The 15,929-nt window shown below is 37.9% G+C and overlaps 2 protein-coding genes across 20 annotated transcripts in view; one reads left to right on the top strand and one right to left on the bottom strand.

Moving 5' to 3' along the window:
- The window catches only part of RALGPS2 (Ral GEF with PH domain and SH3 binding motif 2), a 255,535-nt gene that overhangs the window by 71,686 nt on the left and 167,920 nt on the right, over nucleotides 1–15,929 (bottom strand). For all 18 annotated transcript variants that reach the window (XR_005226552.2, XM_043552512.1, XM_043552516.1 and 15 more), the window contains 2 exons: nucleotides 727–864; nucleotides 156–246 (listed from right to left, as the gene is read on the bottom strand). Coding sequence is in view for 17 of the 18 variants with exons in the window: in XM_043552512.1 (XP_043408447.1) it covers nucleotides 156–246; nucleotides 727–864 (229 nt within the window). In the remaining variant the exon portion in view is untranslated. The remainder of the gene's footprint in view (nucleotides 1–155; nucleotides 247–726; nucleotides 865–15,929) is intronic.
- Nucleotides 4,843–15,929, top strand: part of ANGPTL1 (angiopoietin like 1) — a 30,148-nt gene continuing 19,061 nt past the window's right edge. Inside the window, exons 1-2 of one of the 2 annotated variants that reach the window (XM_027823600.3) lie at nucleotides 4,843–5,197; nucleotides 6,466–6,513. The gene's annotated coding sequence lies outside the window, so the exon portion shown is untranslated. The remainder of the gene's footprint in view (nucleotides 5,198–6,465; nucleotides 6,514–15,929) is intronic. The other variant, XM_007061161.4, reaches the window with a different exon arrangement.

Genomic DNA, 15,929 nt, shown 5'->3' with positions numbered 1-15,929 from the left:
TTAGAGACTTTTTATGGAAATAAGAGTGGCAGTCTTGAAGTTGGATTTATTTACCTAAATGAAAGCAGGTTCTCTTGCCTGCTCATTATTGTATTCAAGGTTTCTGTTACATAAAACTCACTTTTTTAAAAGGAAATGTAGAATTTCATACTTACTTGTAATTGTCATCTTCCACAAACTTTTGTAGCTCTTCTATGTATTGAACTGAGTTCAAGTATTTTTGTACATGAGGCAACAGAGGAATATCTAGAGAAGAGGCACTATATCAGTTATCACTATGTCATTCATTGTTAGACAAAAGGATTTTCTTGAAAACATCTGTATACAAACAGATATTTCTCTTGCTGTCTTTAGTTGGGGCCATAAAATACAATGATCCCTCACCACTGTTTAGCAGTTTTTTGTTCCCCTCATCCATAACCATGCCTGGGCTAACCTCCCCGGCACCCAAGGAAGGCCAGATTTGAACATCTTCACAGCGTGTACTTTGAAAACACAGAAGAGATAAGTAGAGGATAAGTAAGTCTCATTCTATCTCTGCCTGCTGACAGGAGAGGATAACCCAACAATTCCAGAACTTGGTTTTAATAGGATTTATGGTTTTAGATGGGAATGGTACATTAATTGGTTAAGACTTATTAAATAACAGCATGGTAGAAGATGAACATTTTTATTTAATCAGTTGCCCTCAGTAATATTGCAAAAGAAATAAATGAGCTAGATTACCATATTCACAGGACTGCTGAAAATCTGAAATTATTCTAAGTATGTTGTTCATTAAATTTGATCTCTGCTCGCTTTCCAGAATGCTCCCTGTAGATGGGTATGCGGAGTCAATATATGTCAAGTCCGAGAGATAAATACCTGAATGAATAAGATTAGAGTGAGTATTTCCTTTATTTAAATGTTTTAAATTTAAAAGAAAAAGCAATTACTGAATTTGAATGTACTTCTGCTCTCACTTACTAAGGATCCACTGTGGCATTTAATCTTTGTCTTGCTCCAGGGGTAAAGGAGAAAAAGCCCTATGCCTGCAAGAGCTCTTTGCTGGTTTGTGCCTCAATAAGGCACAAATAATATTGCTTGGAACTGCTGTGCCACCCCTTGGACGATTCAGTAAGTTCTCCCCTTCATCTCTTGTCCAGTGGTTTTGCCTTACTCCTTTCTCAGCCCTATTTGCAGTGAACAGCTCCAGCAGCAGTACTAGCCCACTGAAATCTTTGTGCTTTTTGAGTATAAGGACTTGCATTCTCTTCACAGGGGCCAGGCACAATGGAAGGTTGGAAGCTTTCCTTGTGTATTATACAGGGACCAGGCACAATCTGACCTTTAGTCTTTGACAGAGGAAGCATATAACATTTCAGAATCTGCAAAGTAAGTATCAAACTATGTGCAACTATGCCAGGTCTCATTTCTAAGCTTCTGTCATCCCAACAATTAATCATCATTCACTTGACAAGCCTGTAGTGGTATTCAACACAGAAGGTTCAAAAACATGAACTTTGTTAAACATTTTCAATGTGATAAAATTTAATAAGGTGTAAGTTTTTAACAGGGGAGGTTAACTAACCATTGGAACATTTTACCAAAGGTTGTGGAGATTCTTCATCATCAGCATTTATGAAACCAAGATTGGAACATTGTTTTTCTAAAAGATATAATCTAGTTCAAACAGGAATTATTTGGAGGAAGTCCTATGCCTGTTATATACAGTTATCAGACTAGATGATTACCTTCTGCCCTTAGAATCTATGAATATTTAATTCCTCCAACTCAGCTGTGTTGAAACAGACCAACAGAAAAATCTCCCTTTCTCTGCCAGCAAAAAGAAAAGAAAAACTTCTCAAATTGCAGGAACCTGGAAAGTGTTTGCCAGGCAAAGAGTATACTCAAATTGAAATCTGATTAGGACACTTGGATTAACAACCTCTCCCCATAGGTGATGGAACTAGGGCTGACTGGGGTGGTGGGAAGAGGGGGTTTGCCACATCCCCGGGCTTGAAGTGGTTTCCATCATATATAGGGTCCACATTTTGCTTCAATGGCTCTCAGCACCTCCACTATACAAACTGTTTCAGCACCCCTGCCACTTCCCCACACTTTGTAAAAACTCTATAGGATCTTTAATGATGATGAGTGTTTAGTGCCTTAATTCCAAGTCTCATCTTTAAAGCTTCCATCTTCTTCCTTCACCACTGGCAACTTCATTATTCTCTGTCCCAAATACTCACAACTCTGGAGTTAAAGCAAGCAGGATTTAACAGCAGCATAAATGTGTGGGAAGAAGGAGGGGAAAAAAAGCAGTAAAAGACGACATCAAAGTCCATGAATTCCTCTCCATTTCCATTAGCCTTGTCCCAGCCCTGACCATTTATTGATGCAACAAATGCAACACTACTCCTTCTCACCAACATGACTCTTGCATCACATTTCCTTTAATCCCCTTGCATGTTGGAAGAGGGGCCCTCACTATCTACAAATAAGGTGGGTGAAGAATGGACTGTAAGGAGTGGAAAAAAGGCTATTGAATTTCATCTTCATCACAAGGCTGGCTGAGTTATCAGTGCAAAGCCTCATGCTTTGTGTGGGGATGGGTGAATTTCATTCTAAATATATACATGCCCCAACATAGCCACACCATTTTAAAATTCATTTTACTAATAGCTTATTGGTTACACAAGAATTCAAAAGTGCTGAAAAGATGGAACCCTGAGTTTCTCTCTATCAGGGATAGATATAATATCAAACATCTGTCTAGGGCATGATGGTTATGCATGGGGTTTTATCCCCTTGACATTTGCCATTATTTTTTATTCATGATTTAACAGCAAGCTACTATTTATCATAACTATCCCTAATGCCTTTTTCCACTAAAAACCAGTAAGCAAAACTGTGCACAACTATGGGAAAAAAGAAAGTCTTTATTTCTGATAAGTTTGAGGACATTTCTCTCAAATTTCCTCATTTTGGATTCTGCAGTAGCAAATGCTTTTGTTTCAGCTGCTCTTCTACCACACTGGTTGCATAGATCTCTTCTCTTGCCTTGAACTTTATGTCTTCTATTTACCACTTCTACATCTACTGCTGTTTCAGCATCTGGTAAGAGTTTCTCATGGTCTGCACATTTCACTGTAGGGATGCGCTCACATACTTTCACCCTTCCCCCCACCCAGGAGATATCTATATCATAAGAAAATTTGACTGCTTTTCCTATATTCTGCTCGCTAATCCAACCTTAAATTCAATACTTTGCACAAAAAAATTGCTATTTTAGGTAATACTTATGGGACTTCTAAAATTAGTTATATGTTTCTTTTCTCTGAGACCTGTATAATTAGGGTCAGAGGAACCCAAAAATGTTTGGCTTTACAGGTGGAAGAACATTAAAAAAAAACCACTTAGTTGGAGCAGTGATTGTGTTTGTAACACAATTATCACAATTGTGTTCCTAACACAGCGGAGCTCTCAGTCCCGAGTGGGGCCTCTGGGCACTGCTCCAATATTAATATACAAACAGAATCTGCATGCACACAGAAGCAAGTTAAAAGCCTTTTGGCTGAAAGGTGACAAAAAAGTTCATAGAAAGTTATTAAATAGAATCTGACATTGAGTTTAATTTTATTTTCATCTAATTTTTAATTCAGGATTTTGTATTCTGCTAATATTAGAATATTCATTTATTAAAAGGATAAATTAATAACTGTCAGAAATTATTATTTAATATTTATATTGTGATGATACCTAAAGGCTTTAACCATGTTGGGTCTCATTGTGCTAGGCAGTGTCCAGGGATAGTTAATGAAAGTCCCTGCCCTGAACAGTGTACTATCTAAAATAGAAAGAAGGGTGAATAATGTTTACTGGTTCAAAGAACAGAGATCCATAAGGAACAAAAGTGTAGTATTGGTTATGAGTTTATGGATTAGTGAACAGATTATTTCTGGAAGGAGATATCTAAATTATTTCTTGTTTAAAGTTAAGTGACAGCCTTTTTATCTTTAGCACAATTAAGAATACCTTTCTAGAGAACTCCTCTGCAAAATACAAGATCCTTGGACCTATTTATCAAATCTAAAACAATTTTAAAAGAAAAAACAAACCATAAAATTTAATTAATTTGTCATTTCTGAAGAAACTGACAACTGCACTAAACAAAACCCCAAACTTAATAGACTCCTGTACACAAACTGTCAAGTGACAGAATTAAAAGCTGACAACGGTATCCTTCGTTTCTTAAAAGTATGTAATCCATGTGGCTTCTGCTTCTTTTAATACTAATCAGATGGTTTCAAATATTCTAATACCTACTCAACACCAAACATAGCTTTAACATTTTCCACATGTTTCAGAGTCTTTGTGAGTGTAACAACAGCTAAAACTGTTTCTTATTAAGTGAACTTCAAGAATTGAATGTGACATTCTGCTCAACATTCTTCTAGACTATAAATGGTTCATTTTTCCTGTTGTACCCAGTCAGTCTGCCTCTTTTATTTCTGGGAACACAAGTTGAGTTCATCAGTCTGAAAGAATCTTTCTTCTAAATGAAGCCCAGTACTGTAACAACTTGAAAGGCATCTTTAGGCTGTGAAATAAAATGTTAGTTTTGTAATTGCCTGCTGAACTCTTGCACAGACTGTTTCCATATAGTGCCCTCCCTCTAACCAGCAAACAATCTTTCCTTGTCCATAGCTCTTCAGCCTCCCCCTGCCCTTTCATAAAGGCTATGATAGGAAATCCTAAGGAGTTTTGTTTGCTCTTCAGTGAGTTCACAGTGACATCAGAGGTGGGCTGAACAGCTAAGTCTAGTGCGTGTTTAAGAAAAGGAAAACTTCCAAGTGTACTGTATATGGAATCTGGGTCAGCTGTAGCTAGTTAGTGCATTTCTGCATGTGACAGTAAGACACAGCAGCTTCAAACACACTACTATCCCTTTTTCTGGAATAGAATACACTGGAACTTCAGTTGTGTTTCTTAGACAGATTTAGTTAGCTTGATTTTTTTATTCTATTAAATCTGCAGGAAGACGATCAATTCCTTAATACAGTTTGGATCTAACAGGACAAGAAAAAAAAACGTTTTCACTAGAACTACAAATTAACAAACAAAAACACTGGTAACATAAAGAAGAAAAAACAAGTTGACTTCTGGATTTTTAATCTACTGTAGAAGCCAAAAGCAGCAGCAAAATTTGTTTTTGGTAAGTTTTCTATTGAACCTTAATTGCAAATCCATAGGTAAATTATTTGCAAGCAAGTCTGCATGTGGATGATATATATATATGCATGCAATTCTGCATGAGACTGATAAATTTATGTATACAATACTATCCTAAAGAGTTATCTGACAACTCTCAAACATTAAACTAATTTCTGTAGCATCTGATAATAATCATTAAAAAACTCTGTGATGCTGCAACAGTTTAACATAGAGGAAAATCATAACAGCATGAACCAGTTCGTTTTGAGTTGTTCTGAAATACTTTCTGGTCAAATTTTTATTCTACTGCATCTGCAAATTTTATTTTAGGTTAGCTTAATGACTTAGTGCACATATATGGTTATAGAAAATCAGCAGATAGCATAAAGAAAATTATTTAGTATATGTAGTTAGTGTATCTTGAACATAATGGGTAACACCCTGGCCCCATCGAAGTTAATGGCAAAGTTCCCATTGACTTCAATAGAGCCAGGATTTCACCCAACTTCACAGAGTGTACTGGTAGCTAGCACTACTAGAGCTAGAAAATGGATATCCAAGTAAAACCATTTTAAAAGAAAACAGACCAGCATAATCAACAACTCAAACAGCTATTAGTACACATCAATCCAACTAATGTTCTATTAGGGGAATTTCTATCTAAGACTACTATTTGCATTTTCTCTATTAACAAACAATTATTCCAGCTGTACAAACAAACATGAATATTAGCCATATATGGGTTCAAAACAACACTAAATCTGTTACTTGACCGACAATCAAGCTGTTTAATTCCAAATTCTTGAAGCCAAATACTCATATTTTCCTTTCCTTCAAAAGCTTTAACTATGTATAATAAAGGACAGCTGTATGTACATTTGGCTAGTGGTGTGTTCCCAATGTATCCACAAAACTACAGGACTAAAATTTAAGAGAATGAAAGTTAATTACTGAAAGACTGGTTAAATTGCAAAGTCCCTGAAGTGTTTCATAAATAATATTGTGAATCCTAGTTTACAACTGCATTTATGCTAAATGGAGAAGCACTTAAGGTTTTTATATTTGAAAAATCAAAATGGTTAAACTTGAAATCTAGTTATTAGGACTGAAGAAAAAAGCAGAATTAAAAAATATCAACAGTTTAAACAAAGTGTACACTTTTCATCTCTCCCTATGCATTTTTCAAGATGGATAAATAGATAAACATATTAAACCATCTAGAACAATGGAAAAGATATAAAGTAACTATTTGTATTTACCAATCCTCAGGAATCACCTGCAGATTAAGAGACCCCAGAGAAAAAGCTAAAGGGAAATGTAAGTGTGGCAAAAAAAAGTTTTTGGAAAAAAATAATTATGGCATAAAACAAAAGTCTTAGACGTTCTTGAAAACCTGTTCAAATTCTTTAAAAGGTAAATGACTACTTTTTCTCACACTCCTCTGGCTCCCGTTATAACACGCTATGGGGTGTAACCAAGAAAGCGGAATGTCATTGGAATATCTACACTGTGTGTTTTTGAAAGTAGTCTTTACTACTGACACACTTAGTTACTTAAGTTACTACACACATTTTAAAACAGTTCCTAAAATCTCTCAACTTCTGAGTCAATAATTCAATATAAAGCTCTATATAAAGCAATATAAATATGTTTTTGGACCCTAAGCTCTAGTTTTTTGCTCTGAAGTGTTTATTTTAAATAATCAGTAGAATATCAGTATTTATAGTCAGAATATTTTGGACCTTTTGGAACTTGTCACTTCTGCCAAAAGTTACATAACTGTTACTAAGTTTACTCAGACAGCAATAACTGGTTTTAATTTGCTGTTACTCAGACGTGCTGTTATTAATCTGGTCTGAGAGAGGTATATACTGATTAATGAACTAAAAGTTCTCAGAGCTTACCTACTGCCAAGTGCAAAATGTTTTCAATATCAGTTCTGCAGGGAATTTCTAAACATGCGCAATGCTCACCAGTCTAGTATTTCTGCTTGTTAAAAAGTTACATGTAGGTAATGTAGTTGCAAGCAAAACTTCTGTAGTTGCAAGCAAAACTCCAGGAACACAGTGACTTTTGAATATGAATAGCTTACAAAACAAAACAAAAAAAAACCCTGAGGATTTCATTGATGTTTTTGCTAAATTGTCATAATATATGGCATTATAATCTTTAAAATCCTCCTCTGCAGAGAGATTTTCTTTCAATTGTCAAGTTTCCCTGCTGAAAAAAAATTCTTTATTTTAAAAAACACCTGAAGATTTTAGCCTATTTTGAAAATAGCCTTCTGTTTGTCCTAAGGAGTATTTTGAGTAGAAATGCTAAACATAATTCTGTTGTGCCACTATAGTGATCTGACACACAAAATACAAGATTGTATTATTACTGCATTCTAGTGAACACAAATTTAAGTAATCCAGTTATACAGTCCAAAGTAGAGGCACTTGCTGAACAGCAGCTTGCCTACATGGGGAAATTTACCAGTAGAACTATACTAATATAATTATACCAGTATAACTGCCCTTGTAGACACAATTATTCCAGTATAAGAGTGGTTTTTTTTGGTTTAGTTTGTGTCATTTTGAAAGCAACATAAAACAAGCCCTCTCCCCCAAAACCACTCTTATTCTGGAATAAGTATGTCCACATGGAGAATTATACCAGGATGGTTCTGTGGGTAAATTTCCCCACACAGACATTCCCTAAGAGACTTTTCACTTCTTTTAACAAGGACAAAGCTGTTCACATGTGTATAACAATAAGATGAAACACTCATAATGTGGACAAATAATTTGCTTTGTTATGAAGCTGTGCTTCTTTTTCTTCTACTGTGCGTGTTCATAAAGTATGTGCACATGTGTGCACTTAAGACTAACTTCCTCTTATTATTTAAAATATGTCTACTATTTAAGACTGCATCTTGTTTTAAATGTGAACTCTGGAGAAAGTAAAGAAATGCACTGATAATATATTTTCCACTCAAACATGAAGGACAAAAACCTGTCCTCAGATATGCATATTAAATTTCCATCAGTTTCAATAGGAGTAGCCTATGCATATCTGAGGGCAGAATCTGGTCCTAAAAAGTAGTATGAATTAGCAAAATCAATCATCCCTACTAAGGAAATAAAATCTTTTAGATCTTCAAAGTCTATCCTGAGAGACAAAATACAAGATGTAATTAAAATATACAAAGTAATTAGAGAGGATAAAAGAACAGGACTAATTTCATGTGATTGAAAGACTACTGTAAACCTTAAATCAACAAAACTTGGAAAATATGTAGTCTGTTAGACAGATCACATTTAGCGAAATGACTTAACCAATGTACATTACAGTTTCTTCCATGGTTTCATAATTCTAGTACGCTCAGTATGAAAACCACATCAGCTCAAATCAGAACAAATAGCTTTCTTTGTACACAATTCAAATATACGGATTACAAAATTATACTCTCCACACCTACCACACTGTGCATACCTCTGCCTGCACTGATATATTTAAAAGATATGCAGTATTTGTTTGGGTAACATGTCATAACCAGGGAGAAACCAATGCTACACTGCAAATGAGAAACTGGGTTGGGTTTGGATTTGTTTTTTTTTTTAAGTTGGTAACAAAGAACATTATTCCTAATTAAATAGCAGCTTTGTAATAAATAAACCAGAAGAGGAATTTTGAAACAAAAATAATTAAAGGTGAATTGAAATGCTTTGTTCTGCATTTCCTTTTAAAATTGAGTCTGAGAAATGTAATGGTATTCTAACTCAGGCTCTATTCACAGTACCTGAATTTTTCTGCTAAAATGCTCAACAATATAACATACAGTGCAAGACCCCTGTGTGGCTCGAAAGCTTGTCTCTCTCACCAACAAAAGATGGTCCTATAAAAGATATTACCTCACCCACAATATGATAGCTAATATTGAGACAAATAACATTTTATTTGCTTGTCTGCAGACTCAGTAAGACACTACTGCACTAGTTTACACTCAGTACATTTTCTTCACAGTCGTAAGGGTTCAAATTTTTTTTTTAAAAAAATCATAGTAAATACTCTACAGACTGTGACAGGACCACCAGAAAAGTGCCAGGTGAGTATACCACCGACTTCCAGCACTACCTGGCCTCTTGTTTGAGATCTTTAATCTCTGGCAGGATACCTGGGCACAGTGAAACATTACAAATAAATGCATTTTAAATCAGAGGTGTTTGCAATCTCTTACTCTTCGCTTACTTGTCAAGACCTGAGTTCAAGCCCTTGGAGTTCTATATTTCCCTTAGAGTTGCAGGCATTTCTAGACCTGGATATGAAATTCATATCATTGATCTACTTAAAAAGTCTATTTTTTTCCTATAACAGTTAATGACACCACATAAATTCTTCAATCTAGGACTGACTAGTACAAAAACCCTTTCATTTTATATCTTATTTTTAAAACGTATTTGTCATTTTTAGGTCATATTTTATTATCAATTTTGGATTTTTAAAGTTTTTAAAACACAGATGTTTGAAAACATTTCAGTTTATCTTTAAATAAAACCATCTGATCTGTTTATTCAAGCAAGAGATGAAGGCTACTTAGGAACATAACGTAAGAATGCCCATACTGCAACAGACAAATGGTCCACCTAAGCCCAGTATCCTGTCTTGTGACAGTGGCCACTGCCAGATGTTTCAGAGGGAATGAACAGAACAGGGCAACTATTGAATAATCCTAAGCCTCTGACTGCCAGGTGCTGGGACTGGACCACAGGGGATGAGACACCCCTTACATGGGTACTTATGGGTATTGAATTGCTTGGGGTGTTTAATGGTAGAACATTCTCCAAGCAGTGCCTGTTAGAATGAATGTGCATCCCCTCCTAACCCTCTTCTCACCATTTCCAAATGATCTGAGGGTGCAGCTATATAATGGGGCGCTGCACCCACTACTGCTTCAGTTCCTTCCACCACTAAGCCAGTAGAACCACAATAGGACTCTGAGAAGAAGTATGAATATGCATAATCATCTTGCAGAACTCAAGTTACGAATAAATAACCTTCATTTCTTTAAGCGGCTCTGCATATTTCTACTAATTTGTAGTTTGACAAGTAGTGCTGAAAGCTCGGGAGGTGGGACCAGAGAACCAATTAAATAATAACCGAGGCAATGCTCTGCCAAATTTGGCGTCACCTTTCAAAGCTACATTGAGAGCACGAATGTATGTACTGATTTCCAAGTAGCAAGCCTGCAAATTTCTCCAATAGGAACATGTTTAACACAAACAAGAAATGCTGCTACAGCTCTAGTAGAATGAGACCCTACAACAACAGGCACAGGAATTTCTGCTAACTTGTAACATTCAATGATGCATTGTTTAACCCATCTGGAAATAGTCTGATCAGATATCAGAGTGGTAGCCGTGTTAGTCTGATCAGAGTGACCCATATGATTCTTGACAGAAGAAACAAAACCAAAAACAATCTGGATGATTTCCTAAAACTCTTAGTTCTATTTAAATATTATGCAAGAACCCTTCTAGAATCTAAAGCAGGTAACAGAGATTCCCCTTTATTAGCATATGTATTTGGGAAAAATACTGGTAAATTAGTTTTTTGATTAATATGAAATCATTTTCAGTAAAAATGTGGGATCAGGTCTAAGAACCACCTTAACTTTATGAAAAATCATAAATGGCTGGTCAATCATTAGGCTGGCAATTTGCTCACCCTTCTGGCTGATGAATAATGAATAGTTTTAATAGATAAATAAACGAATGAATACTCAACTAAGGGTTCAAAAAGGGATTTCATGTTAGATAACCCTTTCATAAACCATTTACCTATACTATGCATAAAAAGCAATCTACAAAAATATGGTTAAGCTGAGATAGCTGCCAGGTGAACTTTTAAAGAACAACTGGATTACTCTTCAGATTTTAAGTCCATTAAATACTCCAAAATACAGGGAATGAAAGCTGGACTAGAGACTCATATTTCCCTGCATCCAAACAACAAATCTAGACTGTTTTAAAAAGTAACACTTGCTAGCAGACACTTTTCTAGAACTGAGCAGTACGTTCTGCATCAATGAAGAATGGGGCTGTTCAAGATTAGTCAAAGTCTGATAGCCAAATTAAGAGGCTGAGGATCCAAGAGCTTGGCTACACTTACATTTTATAGCACTCTAACTTGCTAGCTTAGGGTTGTGAAAAATCACGACCCCCCCCCCCCCCCACACACACACCTCCCCCAGCACAGCATGTCAGAGCGCTTTAAAGCACCAGTGTAAAGAGGCTCCAAGCGCTCGGAGCTAATCCCCTTGTGGAGATGGATTACCAGGAGTACTGGGAGAGCTCTCCCAGCACTCGCTCAAGACCATACTCACACTTCAAAGAGCTGTCGCGGGAGTGCTCCCGCAGCAGTACTTTGAAGTTTCCAGTGTAGCAATGACCCAAATAAAGGAACTGGTCTTGTTGCTGAAACAAGAGATCTGGAGACAGAGTGCATGCAAACCCTGTCTGACAGCTGAAGCACATCACTGCTGGCTTGGTCAAGCTGGACCAATCAGCATAATTCATGCTGCCCTGACCTGACAAATCATCTTTGCTGCTTTCTGAATTAATGGAAAGGGGCAGGGGAGAGTACAGAGAAGGCCACATCCCCTAATGCAGAAAGCAGACATGTGAGGTGGAATGACTGTCCCTTCCTGCCTTTATACAGAGGAGAGAACAGTTTTGGCTGAACCTTGTAGCAAGCTGGTCTACATAGGGGCAACACCATCTGGAGAAAATGTCTTGCACTATTTGGACCTTTAGGGACCACTTGTGCATCTGAGAACTGTCCCTGCTGAGACTATCTACCACCACATTGCCCTACCTTGCTAAATACAGGGCCACCAGATAGACCAGTCTCATAATTTGACTGCTTTGGCACATAACTGGAAGGAGTGAGCACCTCCTTGTTTGTTAGGCATAGCACATTGCAGTTGCATTGTCCATCACTGAACTGAACAACCTTCCCCTCTATATTAGGAAGGAAATATTTGAGAGTCAAATCAAAGGGGCTATTCACTCCAACACATTTATAACCAAGCTGGTTTCCTGAAAAGTCCTGTATACTCGAATTGTAAGGTGACCTAAATGTGCTCCCCATCTGTTGTTTAAAGATCTGAAGTTATGGTGACTACTGGTGAAGGGGTATTGAACAGATTATCTCTGAGAACATTTGATCTGTCCATCCACCTCCTCAACAAATTTAGAACATCTTGAGGCATGGTGACAAAAATCTGAAGTCTGTCTAGATTGTGTTTCTAGGCTTGAGATATCCAATACTGCATCAGCCTCATTCTGGGATCAGCAAACAGAATTACATAAGTGGTAGTAGCCATGCCATCCAACCAATGAGACCCAGGCAGATCACTTTCTGGGTTTGACAAGTTCATATTTCCAAAACAGACTGCACTATTTTCAGAAAACTGTCCTCTGGGAGAAAAGCTTTCCCTACTACCAAGTCCAACACAGAAGCTATTAAAAGAATTCTCTGGGTTGGACAGAGATTCAATTTTTTGACATGCAGAAGCAGACCTAGATCCAAAAGGAGGGAGGTTATAAAACTGATGTAAAGAAACAGATCCTTGCATGCAGCAGCCTTCAGCAACCAATCATCCATATACGGGAAAACAAAAATACTGTGTTTCCTCAGATGTGTTGCTACGAGAGTAAGGCACTTAGTAAAGATTCTTGGCACTGTGGACAGGCCAAAGAGGAGGACTTATTGGAAATACCATTGTGCTACTATGAAATGAAGATATTTTTGGTAACTGTTGGACAGAAATATGAAAATATACAGCCTTTAAATTGAGAGTTGAGAACCAATCCATAATTGCAGGTGAGGATATAATGGAGGCTGAGTTAACATAATAAGTCAAAAATTCTAAATGTGTCTGTTCAATTTTCTTAAATCTAAAATTGGATGGAAACACCCCCCTTTCTTCTCTACCGGGAAGTACCTTGCATAAAAACCCTGACCCTAGAAATGTTTGGGTATCTTCTTGACAGTTCCTATCAGGAGCAATTTTTGTACTTCCAAAAGTAGAATAGCCCTGTGAGTAGGTTCCCTGAAAAGGGTAGGAGAAGGGGGTAATTTTTCTGAACTGAATGACACAGCCCTTCTCTATAATTTCTAGGACCCACTTGTCCTATGCAATAAAAGTCTCCATTTGTTGATGAACTGGAATAGCCTGTCTCCAAATAAAGGAAAGGATAGATGCTTGCTCATTGGTCCATGACTCTCAATCCTCACATCAAAACCAACGCCTGGCATTCAATGAAGACAGAGAAGAGGGAGCAGGTTGTTTCATCGTACGTCTAGATCTTCAGACCTCTTTTTTATGCTGACTCTGGGATGAAGATGTAGCTTGCTGATAGTATTGCTGACATCTGTGACTTGAGGCAAAATAAGAATGAAGGTAAAACGGTCTGATAGCAAAAAGAAGGCATAGAAGGATTCCTTCTAACATAGGAATAAAGACCCAGAGACTGTGCAGTGGATCTAGTTTCCTTCAATTTTTCCAACAGTTCAGTTGTTTTGTTGAGGAAAAGACCATCTCCTTCAAAGGGGAGATCTTCCACTTTAATTCTTGTGTTCGCAGCAAGGGAAGAAGAATGCAGCCAAGCATGTGCCTCAAGGTAACTGCGGATGCCAATGCTCCGGCGGAAGAGTGCAAAGCATCAAACAAAGCCCTGAGACCATGCTTTGCCACATTGTCCTGCTGTGAAAATAGCATTCATGTGCCTTCTTTTATCGTCTTGGACAAACACAGCCATCTTTTCTCATGGACAGAACCAATAATGGGTCATCACCGCTTGATAACCAGCCATCCTAATACTGAGAGAAGATACAGGAAAACAAATCTCCCCAAATCAATCTTCTCTCTCTGTCAGCGGGAGTGGAGTGGGCTTGGCTGGACCTAAGCCTCTTAATTGGCAGCAGCCATCACCAGCATGTTAAGCACAGGATATGTATGGAACTAAGAAAACCCCTCATGGGGTATCTGATACACTTTGTCCACTTTTTTGGAAAGAGGATGGCAAAAAGCAGGTGGTGTTCAAACAGTCTTAGCAGGCTGTGAAGGACCAACCAGAACTGATAGTGACGGCCTATTTCTTGAGGTAGCCCCAAGAATGTTGAATACCGTATGGGAGGTTTCCTCCACAGACACCAAAAGCGGGCTTAATGTGGATACCATCTGATCCATCAGGTCATAGAACTGTAAAATGAGTTCAGAAGGGGAAGAAGCAGAAGCCACACCCACATGTTCATCAGGTGATAAATTGAGGTCAAAGTCAGTATCCATTTGTTCTTGTTCAAAAAGAGGAGCTCTCTCCTCATCTTCCTCTTCAGATAGTGTATTAAGAACAACTTTCTGAGATGCAGACAGTCCCAGTGCAATCGGATCCAGAGATTCCTGAGCTATCGGATCCTTATCAGATGAAACTTGGTCTCCCAATCCATAAGAAGAATGATTTAAAAATTCCTTTGGTGGAACACAATAGGGCTGTGGAGTCCAGGACTGCCAGTCTCTACAACAGGAAACATACCTTTAGGAGGAGCAACAAAGGAGTCGGGGAACCCTTGCTGAGTAAATATGAACTGGGATGAATCAGATCTCTTAATTCTTCCTCTAAATAAGGATCCGACTTTGGATCCACTGTGGACTGCACCAGCTACGGCGTCAGACCTGGAACATGAAGAAAAATAAAAGGTGAGAAAAAGATATTCCTTGATGACTCTGTAGGAGTCTCAGGACGTGGCAGCATAGATGGATTAAGAGGAAAAACTAAATCCCCTCTGCTCTTCTCTTCATGAGAAATGGAAACAGATCGCGGAGCTGATGAAACCTGTCTCTTCCTTATCAACTGCCCGTCAGTCAGATCAGAGAAATATTCAGACATGTAATGGTGCCACCACAGTAAAAGACCTCTTTGGATCAGAGGATGGCCCCTGAACAGGAGCGGAGGACAGTGCCAATCCCATAAACCTGGAGAGTACCAGATCTGGAGAAATACTAAGCTCCACATCTCTGGTCTTCAAAGCTAAACACAGAACCAACTCGGATTTCAGAGTTAGAACCGCAAAGGCCACGGAGTCAGATGGATCCTATAAGGCTGATGTATCGAGTCTGACACTGCTAACAGTGGCTGTCTTCTCCCTCACATTCTTCCGTGGAATCACTACAGTTGGAGCCAATGACATGGCCCTAAGATCCTTAGCAGACAGATGGTCTATTTCCACCAACAGTGCCTTTGAAGCCTTGACAACTTTAACAGAAGGATCCAGAGCCAGAACCAATGAAGATGACCTGAAACCTTTAGGAAGCTTAGTCTTGTTAGAGGAAGCCAGAGAAGCAGAAACTGGCCTCAGGACTTTGGATTGAACAATCATTCAAAACAAGGTTTAGCAGCTAGAACTTGCTTAAGTAGAAGCACCTGTAGTTCACTGTGCCTCTCTGGATGTGAAAGTCCTGCAAATGAACACCCAGAAGAAAGGCCTTCGCCCAGACACGTCAGGCACCTAAAGTGGTCATCCTACACCAGGAAGACAGCTGTGTATGAAGCACATCTCTTAAACCCCTAGTTTCTTGTTTGGTTCCACCATTAGACAGAAGAAAGCCTACCAACTATACTAAACTGCTTACACTTATCATTATACTTAAACTAAACTACACATTAACAACAACTAAAAACTACCAA

This window comes from Chelonia mydas, chromosome 8 (genome assembly GCF_015237465.2).
Source record: "Chelonia mydas isolate rCheMyd1 chromosome 8, rCheMyd1.pri.v2, whole genome shotgun sequence".
NCBI classification, from domain to species: Eukaryota; Metazoa; Chordata; order Testudines; family Cheloniidae; genus Chelonia; species Chelonia mydas.
Note: the sequence above shows the minus strand (reverse complement) of the source record. Positions and strands in the feature narration are given on the sequence as shown.